The sequence below is a fragment of the Harpia harpyja genome, chromosome Z, assembly GCF_026419915.1.
Source record: "Harpia harpyja isolate bHarHar1 chromosome Z, bHarHar1 primary haplotype, whole genome shotgun sequence".
NCBI lineage: Eukaryota > Metazoa > Chordata > Aves > Accipitriformes > Accipitridae > Harpia > Harpia harpyja.
Window position 1 is genome coordinate 79,349,660 of NC_068969.1, and position 19,581 is coordinate 79,369,240.

The following is a 19,581-nucleotide window of genomic DNA, read 5'->3' on the forward strand; positions in this document are numbered from 1 at the left end:
GCCCTCCAGCCTGGCGAAGCGCTGCTCGTCATTGGGTAGGCCCGCCACGCTAGGCACGGGCGGCGCCGCTCTCGCGAGATTTGGCGGGGTGTATGTGCGGGCCGCGAGCGGAAGTGGGTCCCTTTCCTGCAGTGGCGCGGCTCGGCGAGGATGAAGGTGGGGCCGCGCCCGGCGGGATTGGGATTCCTATGCCGCCAATGGGCCCGGCACTGCGTGCGGGGCCGCTGGCGAGGAGCGATGGTCGCTGGGCGGCGGGGCTGGAGCGGCCCTGCGGGGCGGATGGGAGCGGATTGTTGGGCGGCGCGACATGGCGGACGCGCGGGACGCGGCTTCTCAGCCGGGCCCTCCCCTGCCCACCTGGCCGTGGAACAGCGGGTTACGGCAGCGGCCGTGCCTCCGCTGAGGAGGCCGCCTGCCGGCGTGAGGCCTGCGCCCGCGGTGGGGGGTGGGGGCTGGCGGTGAGGCCCCGTGTGCGCGAGGGCCGGGCCGGGGCCGGGGCCGGTGGGGGAAGTGCCGGGCGGCGTCGCCGACGCTCTGGGCATGGCGCCGGCACGCGGGAAGCACGAGTCGTCGCCGACGGCCCTTGTCGCACGCGCTTGGCCTGCTAACGCGATTTTCTACCGCGGCCTGTGTCGCTAAGGGCTTGCAGAAGGAGAGGGAACGGGTTTCTGCTGCCCTCGCCTTGACGTCATTGTTTCTAGTCTGTTTGAAGGTGATCTAGCTCCGGTTGTGGTAAAGACAGTTTTGGGTGTAACTGAACGCGTAATGTGGCCCAGCGTGGCCAAGGACAGACCTGCTTGGCTCTCTCGAGCATGGTAGTAACAGGTTAGGGCTGGTAAGCGTTCATGTAAGCATGTGGGGAATTCCAGCTTTGAAATGCAAAAATGAAGCCAGCAGATAAATGCTGATTTTCCGTTAAAATGTCTCACAGGAAGTTTTAACCAAATCTTTTTTTTTTTTTTTTTTTTTCGTATTAGCTGAACATCTCTTTCCCGGCCACTGGCTGCCAGAAACTCATTGAAGTGGATGACGAGCGCAAGCTGAGAACATTCTATGAGAAACGGATGGCCACGGAGGTTGCAGCTGATTCTCTTGGTGAGGAGTGGAAGGTAAGCAAGTATGCGTCAGAGCTGTATTCGAGGAGTTTAAACTACAAAATTTCTTCAGTATGCAGTTGTCATGCTAGACCGCTTGTGTGGTGTACGTGTGGCAGGTATGTTGAAAGTTTCTCTTGCTATATGTACCGAATTTGGTGATATGGCTAGCCTGTTCTGCTACTTTGATTTGTCTAAGTGCTTTTTGTTTTTAAGCTTTGTGTTTAGAGTTTCTTGCCGCTCTCTGCAGTAGCTTTTTTATTCTTCATTTGACTGCTGTCTTGGCATTCAGGACAAACTAAATCTGTACCCTAAAACTGCTGATCTCCTCTTTACCAAACAAGTTTGAAATTGCTGTCATTGTGTTTTAAACTGCTGCTGGTGCATGGGAAAAAGCATGTTGGGCCTGTTGGACGGGCTTGGAATAGTTGAGTGTTAATATGGACAGTCCAGCTGAATTTGGGTTGAGTTGATCTTTCTGCTGCCACCTCCACTGGGAAGGCAATAAAAGCCTTACTTTTCCTTTTTACTCCTGTGTCCCTACTCCAGACACTCTTGTGTTGTACGCGGATTTCCAGTTTGTGATGAAAACGGGCTTTGGGTAGGTTTAGGATTAAAGAAAAACTAGACAATAATGGACAAAATTCGGTCTGGTGTAGCTTAAACAAAACTTTGAATGGATAGGAATTTAATTTTTGAATATATATTTGAAGATCAGTAGAATAAACGTGAATTCGGCTACGCAGAGGTATTTTTCACATCTGCTAAGTAAAATTCCTAAACCATTGGAGTGGTGTTGGTTAAATAATGTCTGCATCGCCAGTAACAGTGACTTTTCCTGAATCATGAGCACAGTGCCCTGTTGTTTTGAACAGTATGTTGTGATATCCACCAGTTCGCCTTGAAGTAAGAGGTGTGTGAGCAACTAAGTGTATTTCTGTGTTTTCGTAGGGCTATGTTGTCCGCATCAGTGGTGGCAATGACAAACAAGGCTTCCCCATGAAACAAGGTGTCCTGACTCATGGACGTGTCCGCCTTCTGCTCAGCAAGGGCCACTCCTGCTACCGCCCCAGAAGAACTGGAGAGAGAAAACGCAAATCTGTTCGTGGTTGCATCGTTGATGCCAACTTGAGTGTTCTGAACTTGGTCATAGTGAAAAAGGGTAAGACTGAATGAAGCAAAAAATATGTTGAAGTAAGCGTCTGGAAGGACCCTGCTTGCTGGTGGCTGAGAATTTCTGTGGAATGCATATGCAGTCTGAACTTCAGAGTGTGAATGTGTCTTGAAATTCCCACTGAGCATTAATGTTCTCATAATTTTGAAACTGGTCACTGAAACATTTATTGCTGCCAACAATCCGATCATATTAAATCAGCAAAGTGTAGCTGGGGGTGTGCTGCTATTGGCAGGTAAACCTCAAGTATTACCTAGTAGTATCCTGGAATTTTTATGTATTTTAAACTTAAAATTTAAATTCACTAACAAAGGAGGTGTTCAGTAGGTGCAGGATTAATTGGCATGTTTAAATTTAACATTCTTCAAGGTGAAAAGGATATTCCTGGGCTGACAGACACAACTGTGCCTCGTCGTCTTGGTCCCAAGAGGGCTAGCAGAATCCGCAAACTGTTCAACTTGTCTAAGGAGGATGATGTTCGCCAGTATGTTGTGAGGAAGCCTCTGAACAAAGAGGGTAAGAACTCAAATTTTCAAACTCTTTGGTTTCATGTTGTTATCAGCAAGGAGGTGTCCAGCCTAGTGCAGTGAATGAAGCTCACTATAGTAGTAGATCAGGAGTTGACTGTCATGGTATTTAAGCTTTGTCAGCTGTAACTTACGGGTAAGAAGTGGAGTTTCTTGGTTGCCCCATTTCTTTTACCCCTCTCTTCCCTTTCCATCTACTTTGGCATAATTTGTTCTTAAATGTTTGCTAGAATCTGGAGTAATACTTAACAGTGGTTCTAAGAATAATCCAAAAAGAATTGTTAGTAAAAGAAGGTTAAATATGAGGTGGAATGTTTTTGAGACATTTTTATGAGGTGGAGGAAAAAAGCAGTAGAGAACGTATTAAGATTTTTTTTCCCCGTTGCTTATAGCAGTCTCTGAAATGAGCTTTTCTTGGAAGGGCACTGGTTTGCTTACCACCTGTCTTTTGCAGTGTAAAGTTTTAATTTGGGGTTCTTTTGTGTTTGATCAGGGAACAGAAAGGGTGAGGATTTTTAGCAGAAAGGACATGATAAAGCTTGGGCACTGTGAAAGTTTGTTGGGTAAAAAGACTCCTATTTTCTGCATCATAGGAACTATTCTGTCTGTTAAAGAATGTGATCCTGGTGGACATCAGGCTGTTGCTTGTGACTTCTGAAGTCAGGCAGGATTGAGTAGTGAAATTTTACAGATGTGTGTGGTGTTGTGTTTTGTTTGCTCGTTATGGGCTATGTAGATCTGGGGTTCTTTTTTAGATATGCATGTCAAGTCTATGTAGAATTGTAGAGAGCTTTTTAACACTGAAAACATAATGGCTTGTTCTGAAAGCTCCGTGATGAGTTTCTGTATTCTTTAAACATTTTAAGTCTAGGGGGAATTACTTAAGACAGGCCTGCTGAGAAGCTATGAATTTTCATAAAAATGCACGGAGTAAAGAGATGCATTACTTACACTTCATTGCTGATAATAAATCATGAGCATTAAGACTATATTTTGTTAATGCTGCATCTGACAGTAATTGATCATTTTTCCTGCAAAATCTGTCAAGAGCTTGAACTCTGTGTAAGTTGCTATAATATGTATACACTAAATGTTACCATAACAGTAAATGGAACTTACTCTTAAGTTTGCTAGATGAGGCCTGAGGCCTCTTTGGAAAATAATCTGCCACTTCTGCTGGTTTGTAATGCTTTTTTAGGCAAGAAACCCCGAACCAAGGCCCCTAAGATCCAGCGACTAGTGACTCCTCGAGTTCTGCAACATAAGCGCAGACGTATTGCTCTGAAGAAGCAGCGCACTCAAAAGAATAAGGAGGAAGCAGCAGAATATGCAAAGCTCTTGGCCAAGAGAATGAAGGTGCGTTTTGCCCTTATAACTCAGCTGTATGGAATACCTCATACCCCAGAATCAAGGGATTTGATAAACTTGACTGTACACTTAGAGGTGCTCTGTACCTAGCTCATTTTGAATAGGAATATCTGAATGTGAGTATAAACATTGCTGGTCAGATGTTTTTGTTAGCATTTCTATCCGTTTTTGCCAGTCCTAGAACAGTAGAAATTAACCAGACCAGTTAATTTAACTGAGAGCTGATTTTGAAGAGAATAATGAACAGTTATGGCCTGTGAAGATTCATTTGAACTAAAACTGCTACTGCAAAATTCTGGTTTAACTCAGATGCCCAAGCATTTGAGTGATTGTGTGGAGAAATAGGATCTGGATTGGAAGATAACTTGGCAAGAAGTTGTATGTTTGGATGATTTCGCTCTTGCACCTAAAGCAGCAGTGACTGCCAAAGCAGTACTGTTGGAATATTTGGCACAGTATTTGAGTGTTTCATGACTTCCAGGCGGAAACTGAGAATAGATAGACCTCTAGTATGTTGTGAACTCTGCATTAGCATTTTTACTGTAATTTTGGACGGTAGTCCATATCGTTTAAAGACATGGGTCTGAACAGGTTCGGATACTTGTAAAATTCTTCTGACCAGTGAAGAAGTGAAACTGTATTTTCCTTTATTCATTTAAGGAATCCATTCTTTCTGGTAGCTTCCCTCAAGTTGCATTTTCCCTAGTTTGTTCCTTTGTAGATGTTTTGAAGTGCTTGATTATGTGTAGTGTCTCATTACTCACTTCATGCTGTTTGGCTTTTCAGGAAGCCAAGGAGAAACGCCAGGAGCAGATTGCAAAGAGACGCCGGCTTTCTTCATTGAGAGCTTCTACATCCAAGTCCGAGTCCAGTCAGAAGTAGAGATGCACATGAAGCTAAAAATAAACCCTTTTTGTGGTTAACTTTCAGTGTGAGACTTCCCAGTGTGTATTGTTAATGGCCATCTCTTAAAAGAAATAGTAGTCTAGACTAACTGCATCATGCAGACCAAACTGGAACTACAAACCTTGGTCTTGATTCAGTTCTCTTCTGAGAACTTGTAATATATATTCATGTCTTTAGTGAGAAGTTCCACTTTATAATAACCCTGAGCATGCATGTTGATTTTTCTGTAGGCAGGATTTACCTGTAATGGCAAAGTCCTGTGTGATGGTGCAGCAGTGCCCACAGGTACTAAATTTAAGCTAATCTTTAGAAGCTGTGGGTAGAACTCACTTGGTGCTGTTCAGTGGTTGGTTTGTTGTTTGTGGGTTTTTTAATCTCAAGCACAAGATAGTGTTTCCAGTTGAGGAATCATGGCACTTGCTTTTGATACTGAGTGTAACATTGGTAAAACATAAACCCTTCAGCTGATTCTTGGCAGAATTTAGTTCAATTGAGTCAGCCACTGGAACAGGCTCTCCAGGGAAGTGGTCACGGCACCAAGCCTGTCAGAGTTCAAGGAGCGTCTGGACGAGGCTCTGAGTCATATGGTTTAGTGTTAGGTAGTCCTGTGAGGAGCAGGGAGTTGGACTTGATCCTTATGGATCCCATCCAGCTCGAGATACTATATAATTCTGTAAGTATTTCAGTATTCTGCTCTTGAAATTGGTACTGAATGCTGAGCATGAGTAAGCCAGCCTTTAAAAGGTTTGACTTAGAAATTTCACTGAAGGGTAAAAAACTTTACAGTAGCCTTTATGTATTCAGACTGTACTTCATGCAGACCTAGTACCAGGTAAGGGTGATGGGAATTCTACTCTGACTTAAGAATACGTGTTAAGTGTTTGATGTTAGAATGGTCTGTGGCTAAATAGATTGTCTTAGTTGTTCTTAAAATAGTAATTGGGATCCACCTCAGTTTTTGTTGAGATAGGTGCTTCTGTTTCTAGTATAAAAATTGCAATACGTTAAGCTTTACTGTAGCCTTAGAAGTTACGAAGCTTTTCTTTTTTTCCTTCCTGTGTGCATGGAAAGGCTCTTTAAGTCAGGGCCCCATGACTGTCTAGAAGCAGTTTTTTTAATAGCCTGAATGTGGAATCTGGACTCCAGAAAATGAGAGTTGCAGAACGTACATAAGGTGAACTAGATATATCACTGTCTTTCTTTCTTTCTTTCTTTTTTTTTTTTTAATGGAGGCCATGTTCCAGACCTACAGTTTCACTTCAGCCAAGAGTTTCTTTTCTCTTACTAGTGAAGATAGCCATGTAGGCCCTGTTAAGCCTGAGCTTCACTAAAATAGAAAGTTAGAATTTAATGTTAGTCTCTCAGCTGCCAAATTGATATGGAGAAAATGCGGATAAATCTATATCATCTGGCAGTCAAAAATGCTTCATATGACATCCTTAACCTGCTTAGTAAAAAACAACTTGCACACACACATTACAAATGTTTACTGTAAAGAAGTCATATCAACAGGCACTGTCAAGCAAAAGTGCATTCACGGTGCTGAGAATTTTACAATAATCTATGGAAGGAAAATACACATGACTAATTTCTTAATGCAGTCTGTCCTTCTCTTTTGGATCCTAGTAACAGGTAAGAGGCATTTACTGTGGTCAAGGTCACCAAGCATCGAGATCCGTGTGTCCTGGAAGAGACCTGTGTTCTTAACAAGGATGTCCTACTGTATAGGCTGCTAATAAGTCTGAAGCAGTGCAACTAACACCCAGTTGTATTACCCAGCCTGCCCAGCTCTCTGAAATATGTCTCTCCCTTCTGATGTGTCCATCCCACCACCCAGTTTAGTGTCATCAGCAAACTTTGTGAGGGTGTTTTCAGTCCCTGGGGGACCCCACTTGTGACAGGCTGCCAGCCTGAGTAAAAAAGCATTGATAACCACCCTCTGAGTGGAGGCTGTGAGACCATTTCCTACCCATTTTGCAGACCGCCCATCCAGTCTGCACCTTGACAATTTGTCCGAGAGAAGGCTGTGGGAAATGGTGTCAAATGCTTTGCTGAAGTCTAGCTAAACAATACTTGCCCTCTGCTGACAGATGTTACTTGATTGTAGCAGGTGATGAAGTTTGGCATGATATGCCTTTGGTAAATCCATACTGGATTTTCCCAGTCGCCTGCTTTCACCATGGCTCTAGGTTATGGATGAATCAAATCCCAGACGTGGAAGGGGTTAATGATGTAGTGCTGGCGCTCTGCCCCTGTGCCCCCTGTGCCCTTTCCAACTTTACTACAGTAGGATCTGCAATAAAACGTTGCAAGGCCAGCAGCAGCAGAAGTCTCTTATGCCTTAACAGCAGTTCAAAACCTGTGATACAAAACAATGACAAACAGGAAGTGCTATCTGGGAGCAGCAGCTTTTCTTTGAATTTAACAGCAGTTTCAGCAGGATTTCTGCTCTTCAATGGCAATGTTTTTCAGCCAGCCTGAAGCTCAGCTGCAAACTTGGAGACATCTTAAGCTTCAGGGCAAGTAACAGGGACTTTGGTCACAACCTGATAGGTTGCTGTTTCATCACTCCACAACCCAAGGAAACGGAACGCACATTACATTACATTGACATACTTAATCAGTTTTAACTGGCGAGGTTTGAATTCAGACCAGTATGACACTACAGAAAAAAAATGGGGAAAAATGCCAAAGGAAAACACCTTGAGGAAACCTGAACAAAAATGGTGGAACATCCCTCTAAACTACTCTAGTAACCAGGTAAAGCTAGCATGTGCTCCTCCCAGCAGTTTCTGGCTGCCACCCATCCCCACAGAGCCACTGAGACTGGTAGGCAACTCTGGAAGCCTGTAGTGCAAACCCCTGCTGAAGCAGGGTGGTTTCCAGTCAGGTCTGAGCGTTTCTTAAAGGATGGAGACTCTACAACCTTCCAGGCAACCTGTTCGGTGTTTCACCACCCTCAGAGTTAAAACATCTAAGTTGATTTTCCTGTAGGTCAAGTTTGTGCCCATGGCTTCTTCTGGCACAGGACGCCACTGAGAAGAGTCTGGCTCTGTCTTCTCTATTCCCCACCCACCCCATCAGGTATTTAGACACATGGATGACATTCTCCCTCCTCCCTGCCCCCCAAGCTTTCTCCAGGTTGAACAGTGCCAGCTCTGTCAACCTCCCCTTGTGTGACATGCTCCAAGCTCTTCATCACCTTCATTGCCCTTCACTGGAGTCATTCCAGGAAGTCCAAGTCTCTCTTGGTACTAGTCAGCCCAGACTTGGCCATAGCACCCAGACATGTCTCACCAGTGCTGAGTAGCGAGGAAAGATCACCTCCCTCCACTTGCTGGCAATGGTCTGCCTAGTTCATCCAGGGACACTGTTGGCTTGCTTTGCTGTGAGGGCACTCTGCTGGCTCACGGTCAGCTTGGGGTCCACCAGGAACCCTCAGTCTTTTCCTGCCCAGCTGCTCTCCAGCCGGTCTGCCCCCAGCCTGCACTGGTGCGTGAGGTTATTCCTACCCAGAGGCAGGATCTTTGTGTAAAAGGAACTAGGCCTTAAGCCTTATTGTTTTTAAGACTATTCATATTAGACATATAACTAATGATTAGAAATTGGTTTAGATATGATTAATAGAATGCAGGTGCTTATAAAACAATATGCATAAGCTGCTTATTTGTCCTATGTGTCTCCCCCTCCATGGCTGGCTTGAAACCCGGTCAAGCTGAATCAATAGAAGAAGGATCATACATCTTAGGACCTAAGACATGGGAGTGATTAACTTTAGAACAAGATAAATTAATAGAATAGCCTGAGTGATTTTCAGAAATTCAAAGGTAATCTTTGGTGCGTAAGAAGATAAGTGATTGTGGTGACCCAAGACCTTCTGCCTACGACCACTAACTTCAGAAGAACCGTGACACGAGAACTGATGAGATAAATTGACGAATAATAGCGACATGGGAACCGAGATCGACTGGAAAATTACAAAGTCTTTGGACTGGGACAGTGGGTGGTAAAAAGGTATATAAGATTGGGAAATTTTTGGAAAGTTGCCATTCACTGCGGTGGTGGTCCAACTCTGAGTTGTTAATAAAACAAACCTAGAGAAACCCACTTTCAAAATTCTTTAACACTTTGTGTTCCGTTTTGGACCCCATCCGATTTTCTCCAGCTTGGCAAGTTAGTGACTCTTCCTTTACTTCTCTCTGTAGACAGTCGAAGTTTGTCTCTACAGAGCTGGGGGGAACTACCACTAATGAGTGTTCTGATGGTAGCTCTAAACACATGAAGGATCAGAGCTTCCTTAAGCCAGGTCCTTCTGCTATCGATCACCTTCTACCATCACACTGCCTCAAGCTTCCCACCTGATTTTGGCACAGGAGACAGCAGTTCCCTCTTCCCTACAGCTTCAAACACAAATATCCTGTGTTCATGCTTCTTTGGGGATTCCTCAAATGCAAGTTTTTGTTCCTGTCTGTTACGCCCTCCCTGCTTCAGCCTCGTCTCTCAACAGGCCACATTAAAGGCAGCATATTCGGAAGGCAGCTGTAAAATTTTTAGCAGGCAGCATTATTAAAAAGACAGCAGTGACAAAAGCAGTCAGAGCAAAACAAGCGCAGTCATTGTGATGCTGACAAGATTATAAAAGGAAAGTCCAAAACACTGTTCCTGAGCACCCTACCTAAAAACAGGCCTGAAAAGATGAGTTTATTATGAATCTTCTCCACGAGCTACCAGTTTGTGCTATGTGTAGCAGTTTCTTCAGAGAGAAAGGTCTTTAGGGTCTGGTATTCTTATTTTTGCTAACAGATTAATGAACTGACTGCCGAATGTAAGGGATTTTGAAAGACACTCTGTTGTGAAGGCCTGAAGCACTTGACAGTAACTGGCGGTTTCTACTGCTTAAATTTCACTCCAGCCTCACTCCACTCCCCTCTCCCCACCCCTTTGGGAAAAAAAAAAAAAAAAAAAAAGTCTGGAAACTGCATGTAAACCTGCAAGTATATTATGAGGCAGGAGGTCCACCAGTGTCTCTTGCAAGCTAGGATGCATCACTGAAAGCATCACTCTGTGCCCCCATTACATAGCCACTGAGAAACCAGAACTCCTCGGAAGTATTCTGCCAAGTACAGCCACCAACCCATGGCGTGCTTAAGCTGCCATGGAGCCATCCTCTCATGAACCAATCTCCACAACTGAATCCCATCTTTTCTCTTCCTCTCCCCCTGCCTCAACTGCTCCCACTGTCTCCCACCATTCAGAAGTCACTGAGGTACTATGAAACAATTCCAGAAAAAGGCAATCAAAAGTCTCTGCTTTTGCCCAACTATAGGTCGAATTTGCATTTAAGATTAAATTCTGTCAAGCAGGTAAGTTCCAATGGCAAAAAAAGCTGAACATTTGAAATTTTTACACAGGATGCATACATGTTTTATTTTGGGAAATACATTAAAAATTGTTTCCTAGTCTAGGATATCTATACATAATTCAGAATATGCAGAGTGCCCTTTTAAACTCAAGAAACATTTGTCAAATGTACAAAAACATTACAGAGAAACACTTGTTAATCAAAGCACAGTAAATGGATGCCATTTTTCAACAGTTCAAAACAGTCTCTAAACCAGTGCAAATTTTATTGCATTAAAGAAAACTTCCCAGCTCACTTAATAAATTCATAATTTATTCACACTACATCCTTTCATCCTCATTACAATAGTTTATTTTAAGCTCCTGAAAGGAGTTTAATGTGCTTCTAAAAACAGCAAACAATCCCTTTTATTTGCACCATTGATTGATGCAGACTGAAAGAACAAATAAAAATCCCATCCGTTTCTCTCCTCGTATGCATCACAATATACAGCACAGTAAAATACAGAACTAGAGTCCAATTCAACCATTTAGTTTCAAGACTTAAAAGTCACAAGGGTGTGTGTTTTGTTTTTTAAAAAGGTCCATAATGAAAAGCTGATATACAGAAGGCACCTTAAGGCTTTTATTAGTTGAAAGAAAAAAACCTTTGTTGAAAATGTACAATTATATGAATAAGACGACCTTTATTTAGTGAAATAAAGTTATCTGCATTGAAACAATTGTTGAATTAAGAGTTTTAAAAAGAGAAAACTACTGAGTGAATTCTTCAGTTACTTACATTTTAACAATTTGTTTTAAAAATATAATTTCTATGATCTAATTTAATATACATTTTGAAAATATCCCCTATGTTGCAGTTATTCAAGAAAAGCAGTAAACTCAATGAAAGGTATATTCTTCTAGCTGCAGCAATACAAAAGCCATTAATTCACAGTTAAAATGGAATAAAATTACTCATTCACAAGTGCAATGTAGCTTGAGCTTAACCACTGTGAAATTTCACTAGGAACAAGACTAAGTTACTTGCAAAAAAATGAATTTAGTTTGAAACATATATACTAAATAAAATATTTTCCATTAAAATTGTATCGTCTAAACTTGAGTTATATAAAATGTGAAGACAGGATATGACTATATGTAACATACAGATGCATCTAGTAACATGTAAAAGCTGGTACCTATTACTGTGCCAATACTGCAGCCACAACAGTATCCTCTACCTATGGGGTTTTGGAAGTTGTTGTGTGCCAGAATACATTTGTAATTCATAAAGAAAAACTTTGTCACTTAAGAATCCTGATTTTAAACCTTTAAGACCCCATTTGTTGTTTTAATTCTACAAAAAATAGCTATTTTGATGTAAGCACACAAGCTGTATGTAACTTTTATAGCTGGTGAAAGGTGCAAGATAGTATCTCCTCAGCATAACTGACTGCAGTTCAACATCCTTAGGGCAACAATTCAAGGAAGCTTCTGTGTGATAATTATTATTCCAACACAAACTTTCAAAGTTCTTGGGCTTACCGGAAATTCATTAACAGTTTGCATCCACGTATGTAATCAGCTTGGTTTATACCCTCACTTTGTGCACACACTGCAGGTTTTGAAGTTAATACTGATCTGCAGCCATTTTCTTCACGTTTATATGTGAGAATTCCAAAATACACACAGAAGAGCCATCTCCTCCTGAACACTGGCTGTTGAGCTGCTAAAAGGAGTACTTGGAGGGAAGAGTTTTGCAAGTGAGCAAAATAATACTTTTTCTGCTTACACTGAAAGGAAAACAGAACAAAGATCAAGCTTATCCACACTCCTCCTTCACAACTCTTTGTCCAGCTCATTCATGCATTAGGGATTCAAGTAAATTTGGATTACTAGGAGTGGGGTGTCAAACAAAGTAGAAGCATTTGTAGGTAACTAAGTCATTTCCGTGCAGCCTAAAAAGTTCATGCTGTTACTACTAACTTGCAGAGAAGAACTTATTACCCCTTTAGTGCCCAATTTTCAGAAAGACAAAAGTGTTTGCAATGCACTCACAAAAAAATTTTTGAAGACTTTTCCCTGTTTATTTTTGGCCAGATATTCAACCATATGAGTATTGAGCCATGCTGAACTGTTTTATGCCGTGCCCTTCTCTTAGGCATGCTCACCAGTTCTTTCAGCATTCAAATTAGGGAAGCCTACATCTCAGAAAGTTTGTGTAGGAAAAAACTGCAGTCTCTACCTGTTTGTAGGAGGAGACCTAAAAGTCAAAGGAAGAACAGGAAGTGCCATCATGCGTTTGAAAGGAGAGAAAGCAACCAGGAAAAAACCACTCAGTTCTTAATTCCTTTCCAATTTTTGTGAACTCTTTTTTTTCCCCAAAAAAGCATCTTCTTAGATGAAACCTTAATAAACAAATCACTTCCAGAGATCTCTCTTTGCATTTAACTATGGATTTCATTTAAGAACCAGCTGATTAGTTAGCCATTAAAAACTAGGCATTAAAAAAAGCCCAAAATTAAAAAGAGTGAGCGCTTACTTTTGTCATTCTATATTAAAGAATTAATTTCAATAGGCAGATTCAAGATTTCAAGTAATTGCATGCAGAACTTCTACCACTCTGAAGTCCAGGTACATGCAACAGGAATAGAAGTTAATTTGTAGTGTACAGAAATGCCAATATACAGGAGCAAATCAAAGCAAGTTCAATCCTATAGCTGTCCTTTTCCCCTCAGGCTTTAGGGGTTTTTTTGTTTAGTGTATATACCTGGGGAAAGTCTAACATTTAGCACTAGATGCTGTGACACAATCTGCTTTGCTGTTTCTACAACACTACTGCCTGATTAATCTGTATTTTAAGCAACAGATGGGAAGGTTGTTTTGAAAAGAAAGTGATCTGCTTACAGAATTTAGTTCATAATAATATAATTTACAGTGGTTTAAAACAATTTGGATGTCATCAATTCTCTAAAACAGCACTCGCTGGATAGATTTTCTTTGTAATTTAATGAGCTGGGAGAATTTACAGGTAACGAAAACTTGATTCCTTGCAAGTTGCATCACATAATCATAAGTTTGTCCATTTAAACATACAGCTATACAAAGATAATTTTTGAGTGTTAAGATCAGTATAGCTTTATACAGAAAATTTTGCCATTTTGATTTGTAGAAGTATTAAGTTGTTTGGACAAATGCTTCAGCAAGACTTTTACCTTAAAAGGATGGAACGGCGCATGTCAATTATGTAATAGGAGAAGAGAGGAAAATGTGAAGAATCAAGCTCTACTCTTCCATTGTGATGTAGGTCATATATCTGCAACCAACCATGCATAAACTCAAAGAATAAAGAATGAAAAAAAAAGCCAGTGTGTGCTTTCTTGCTTTTAATTATTGAGCAAGCACAATATTTTCATCAGGAGAGAATCTGTCCAGGCAATATCCCCATATTAACTTAGGATCAGCACTTTTAGACAAAATACAAGGAATCAGTCTATGATGCAAATGTATTTTCTCACAAATAGTGCAAATCCTTTGCTTTAGCCTCATGAAAAAACAAAAGTTGGTTTTGTTGTTTCATGTAGAAGCTGTTCCAGACAGATCTTCATCCCTCATCATTTTCAAGAACGAAAATTTTTAAGAGAGTAGTACGAAGTAAATACATTCATACTCAAATGTGATTATAGTTTTAGCTATGCTCCTTTAACATGCTACAAATCTTAACTTTTTTTTCTCTAAGAATAATTCCATCAGAAAAGGCACACCACTAAATTTCAGCAAAAAACCTGGAATCAATCTCATCATATTCCTCAAGTAACAGCAACATTTAACCTGTTGACCAGTATCCAGGCTCTTCTTGCAAAGACTATGACTACTGTAGTCAATGAGATATGTAAGGTGAGGAAGTGTCTTATCTACTAGAAGCAATCCAAAAGATGGATTCATCTTTTCAGATCATACACTCAAGCACTTCATTTGTGCTAATATACACCTTGAAGACCACATTTATAAGTACATTTTAATTGAAATATTGAATTTGAACTATCAGTGCAAAATAATTAACCCACAGGCTAGCATGAAACCATGGGAAAAGGTGATAAAGAATTCAAGGAAAAGACACTTTTTAAGCACACATGCATACAGTATAAAGCATGATTTTTTCAGACAGTATCTGTTTCACGAATGTTTTATGTATCCTAATGCCATTTAATCTTCTTATCTCATTCTTAGAAAGCCAGCCATTTCTGAGCTGCTTACTGTAGAAGCCTATCATTCTTCTGGAGAAAGCGGCAACATTCATAAGATCTTTAATTTGTCAAAGAATACAGGAAAACTGAGTTTAAGTTTCTGGTTTTTACAACTATAGACATACATTATGAAAAGGTCAGCCAAAGATAATTTAGAATACTGATTGGGACAAGGCAAAGGGTAGCAATTTTAGGTACTGTGATCTGACAAAAGCAACTGCATTGTTGCAACTTCCAATCCAAGGACTCAAATATTTACATTCTTGCATACATACTGCACACCAGTAAAAAGATTCCTCTTTAGGTAAAGGTAATTTTAAAGAAGTAGTGAAGGATCTTATGTATTCTGTGGTAGGAAAGTGAGTTCATTAAAATACACCAATATTGGTGGCCCTTAAGAAAGTCACCAACTACAGGCTGCTGTTCATCAGCCTTTTTGAACAACTTGATATTGTGGGGGAAAGATTTGAGGAAGGAAAAGGAGAAGTATATACAAGGAAAAAAAGCAGATCAATCACTGAAACCAACTCACCCTATTAATATAGTTTTAAAACATTTTAACGTGCTTTACACTGTGTCTCATGAGACGAAAGACAAGAATATATGTTGTAGCTCAATGAAATTGCTTTGACAAATTGCTTAATTATCACCTTTTGGGATTCAAAGTGTATATCTCATGATGCTCCTGGTTTGTTCACCTCTGCTTTTGTCTCACTGAAGTTTAGTGTGTGTCTTTCTCATTTTTATATTAAAGGTGCTCCAAAGCACTTGCGACAGCACTCAACCCTGCTGCTTGGTGGAGCATCTATCTTTTGCATCTTTTCAAGAACATCCTTTGGTAGATTTTTATGTGCAAGCCTGTATTCACTATCAAAGACCTCTGAAATAGAAAAAGCATAGGTGAAGTTACTTAAGAAACCCTGTACAGTGCACACTACTGTTTCTATAAAATACTTTTGGTGATTTTTATATAACAAAATAATTAACTTAACTAGCTGCTGTTTTTTTAAAATGCATCCTCTCAGAGAACCTGAAAATCATCTTCGCGCTGGAGCATCACAATGCATCACAGTGGATGCCCGTTACTTCTATCACAGTTCAGTTTGCCTGTTCCCAGGGTATTTCCCCTGTCACATCCCATAAGGGAGTCCCTTTGCTTGCATAGTACCAAACAGAAGTCAGGGCAGAGGAGATCAGGAAGGGGTGGGCAATCAGGTGGCTAGATGACAAAGGTCTAATATGTGGATTGGAGAAAGATGGACAAGACTGAGAACAAGTTTTCAGACATGAGGAATTAAAGCTTAAAGCTAATAAATTTTGTTTAAAATAACTGATTACTGGTTTCAAACAAAGTCAAAACAGCCCCATTTGAATTACACTTTCACAAAAGCAACATCTACTTGAAGAGTGACAGCGCAGTACTTTTCACTAAAACACATCAATTGAAAAGTTACTTAGAAGCTCATGGATGAAAAGTTGATTTTATACACTAGTTTTCATATAAAGTATTCATATATTTCATAGACAGGCACTATCCATTTCACAGTATTTTTTACTTACCAATGTCAATGTTCTCTCTTCCAAGGGACACCAGTGACAGGAAAAGAATTTCTCTGTAAAAACTCCTAGGAAATATTTTGAAGGGCAAGTTAATGAAAGCACCAACTATCCTAAGCTTAGAAAGTCAATGTTGAAGATGCTAATCTTGCATTATGTAGTTTCTGCAACTGTTCTGTTAATCTTGCTTGTGAGGAAAGTGACCAATCTACATGATCACTAGCTTAAGGTTTTCTCATGTCTGAATATTTTTCCTTAATGCATGAAGTCTTATTATCACCAAATCCCAGCAGTTACATTTTCTATGAAAAATCCCTCTGCCAAACGTGCCACAAAAACTCCATAAAAACAAGAAATATAAAATCAAGCACCACTTATTTATTAACTCATTCTTTCCTGAGGGTGAAGTACAGGGAGCAGGCTTATTTCAGATCACCCATACTTTGTTTTTTGTTTCAGAATGTCATGATCTATCTCAGAACTCGATATCACTAAACAATTAGATACTTATTCTTTTTCCCTTGTGGAACTCATAAAGATTCTTCTCTAGGCAGATTAGTTCTTGTTTCTTTTTAGTAACTAGAAACCACAAAAGCAAAGATGACTTAGCATGATAGACTTCAAACACATCTTGTATCTGCTGTAATTTACTTCAGAGGCTGTGCTTTTGCACGAAGCCCTCTTTGAACTGTAGTGCAGATGGCAAAATGTACTGTACAAGTGTTATTTACATGTCTCACTTTGTTTGTGGATCATGCTGTATCCACTTTTCTTAGCCAGTTCTTGAGGTTGGCAGAATTTCGATAGGTATAACTAGGTAGTTTGGAGACTATTCCAGACACTGCAACAGGATGCTGCACACTTGTATTTATCAATTTGCTACATCTGGAACAACACCAAAATCTGCATAGTGTTTTTCTTATTCATCTGTAAAATGTCCGTTTTGATTAAAGAATTACATTTATCCATTTGATTTGCATGAATTAATGCATCTGGCTACAGAATGCATCTGTTTGTAAACATGGGCATAAACAAATTAAGTGTTTGGTGGACACAAATGAAACTGAATATTCCCAAGAGGTCCTTATGGAACTATCATTATACGTGTATACAGTTTGATCTTGTTTAACTTTGAGTGGGGAGAAAGTAAGAAGAGATTACCCGTTTACCTCTGCCGTTTCACATCTGGCTTAACTTTCTGTAGAAGGAGGTTGATTGGTTTAACAACATTATTGTGTTGAATACTTAGTTTGATGTTCTCCAACAAAGTCTTTGTTGCCTGCTGATCTTCTGCCACTGTGGCGGGTGTCTTTTCAGAAGAATCTGGGAAATGCGACAGTATAGATTATTAAAACTGTAAAGATTTTTCTTTCACTTTAATAAGCAGAAGATATTTCAGAAAGTGAGATATACATATACAGAACCTCTACTCAATCTACACAAACTTGTGACAAAGGAAAGGCTTTGTCTGCTTATAGTCTTTACTCCACCATTAAAGTGACAGGATGCAACAAGTATCCATGTGCAAGAACTCCCACATGACAGAGCAATACAAGAGACTGAAGAGTGTCCAGCATCAGATGTTGCCTGTATGGTTTGTTAGCTCAGATTTATTGCTGTACTTAAGTTGACTCCAAGAAGGTTATTTTTACACAAAGGAAAAGAAATAAAACAAAAGAAAACAGTTGTGTTTCTTATCAAAGAAACTTTTCTTATCAAAGCCCTTCTTAAAAGCCACGTACAATTCATTGATAACTTTGGGCTACATATTTAAATAGATAATACACAGTTGTGTCAAACAAGACAGAAAATTATCAAGACATTTACCATCACGATTTGTTGCTTCCATTGCCACTTCCAGAATACACTAAACTATTATTTGTTGAAAAACAGTAACTCATGAGGGAATAGTAAGTCCATTTACGGGCAAAAATATAGGGCTATAGATTAGGCAGCAAGTACATTGCGTGTAAATGAAATGTAGACCAAGGCTAATAATAACAATCACACCAACTTAAGGTTTTCATAAAATTGACATATCTGATGGTTTACAATCCTCCACCCTGTTTATAAGTGTATGACATATAAAGAACAGATAACATACCTTTTCACACAGATCAGTAAGATATTTTCACAAATAATTTGACACCGAGACTGTGTTAAGTACCTAAGGGATTGCAGATGCTTCACACACTAAAAAAGCTTTCCAACTTGATGGGCTGTGTACACTTCAGACGCTACAGAACAACTGCTTCTTTCCATAGCCTCTGCTCCCTCTGCTTTCTGTAACATTGGTTTTACTTACTGAGATTCCTCCAAGATATGTATAGGGGCTCCCCTGGCTCTTGGTGGAGGTTGATATTGTCCCACAGAAGATGGATGTAGACTAGCTTGCTGTCTTGAGCAAGAGATGTCAAAGGAAGCTAAAAAACATGAGAAACGGAAGAAGTTTTACAAACATCAGTACAGTCTTATTATTTAAAAGCTGCTCTTCTACTCATTTTGCAAACAGAAAAAGGTTTACTTCATTTATCTTGAATCCAACAAACAGGAACAGTTGATGTCTTCTAGAGGAAACTTCACTCAACCAGAGCAAAGTCATAAGTACTGCAACATTTAATTGCCTTTTCTAGTTTCACTTAATATATGAAGACCATTCAGTTTTCTACAGATATCTGAAGAAAATATTTGTGAGTATGTATCTGAAAATATTTTTTCTGCACCAAACATGTTACTTGATTTGTACTACTTATCATGCCATACCTTAGTATTTTCTGATCTGATTAAGATTTGGTATGCATGTCTACGTATTGGTCTTCCCAACAAGCAGAAAGAATCTGTATTTGCATATAGATATGAAACATAACTTTCCATTAAAAATATATGGCACTCAAAACAATCGTTCCATAATTATTTTATAAAATTAAGTGCCTCTGTAATCACTAATACAATAAGAATTAGCGGGCAAGAAAAGTTTACCACTAGTGTGTCAATTTAAAGTAGTAATTATGAGATATTATGTCCCATATTGTGGTTTTCCCTGCTAATGCATTGTATTTTCCCAGTATGCTTCAGATTTCGTTAGCATTGGTCTTCAACTACATTACTCAGAAAATTGTTCTTGGTTCTACGTGGGGGCTTTTTGGAAAATCGAGGGAGAGAATTTTAAAATTAAAGTGCATACAAGTAGATAGGAAAATACTACCTTTTCACATGCATCATATAAAAATACTATTGAATTTGATACTTACATACCCAAATTGTATCAACTTCAGAAAAACATTTGGTCCTTAAAATGGGAAAAGCAAAATACTCAAAAGATAGCATTCACTCTGCATTCTTTTGTTCTATTTGTATACTAATGA

The 19,581-nt window shown here is 39.8% G+C and overlaps 2 protein-coding genes across 9 annotated transcripts in view; one reads left to right on the plus strand and one right to left on the minus strand.

Moving 5' to 3' along the window:
* Positions 1 to 43: 43 nt before the first annotated feature.
* Positions 44 to 5,092, plus strand: RPS6 (ribosomal protein S6). Its single transcript, XM_052779122.1, has 6 exons — positions 44 to 156; positions 978 to 1,109; positions 2,046 to 2,256; positions 2,638 to 2,784; positions 3,994 to 4,151; positions 4,950 to 5,092. The coding sequence occupies exons 1-6, from the start codon at positions 151 to 153 to the stop codon at positions 5,043 to 5,045; spliced, it is 750 nt and encodes a 249-aa protein (XP_052635082.1). The 5' UTR covers positions 44 to 150; the 3' UTR covers positions 5,046 to 5,092.
* Positions 5,093 to 10,462: 5,370 nt separating this feature from the next.
* Positions 10,463 to 19,581, minus strand: part of DENND4C (DENN domain containing 4C) — a 78,065-nt gene continuing 68,946 nt past the window's right edge. For 7 of the 8 annotated variants that reach the window (XM_052779118.1, XM_052779120.1, XM_052779117.1 and 4 more), the window contains 4 exons: positions 18,522 to 18,639; positions 17,386 to 17,539; positions 16,220 to 16,284; positions 10,463 to 15,539 (listed from right to left, as the gene is read on the minus strand). In XM_052779118.1, coding sequence (XP_052635078.1) covers positions 15,403 to 15,539; positions 16,220 to 16,284; positions 17,386 to 17,539; positions 18,522 to 18,639 — 474 coding nt within the window. In that variant the 3' untranslated portion in view covers positions 10,463 to 15,402. Of the gene's footprint in view, positions 15,540 to 16,219; positions 16,285 to 17,377; positions 17,540 to 18,521; positions 18,640 to 19,581 lie in introns of all 8 variants that reach the window. The other variant, XR_008233895.1, reaches the window with a different exon arrangement.

Excerpts from the sequence above, each read along its gene's own strand:
- RPS6 (XM_052779122.1), top strand. Across the intron at positions 2,257-2,637 it reads CTTGGTCATAGTGAAAAAGG|GTGAAAAGGATATTCCTGGG; the intron begins GTAAGACTGAAT and ends ACATTCTTCAAG. Across the intron at positions 2,785-3,993 it reads GAAGCCTCTGAACAAAGAGG|GCAAGAAACCCCGAACCAAG; the intron begins GTAAGAACTCAA and ends ATGCTTTTTTAG.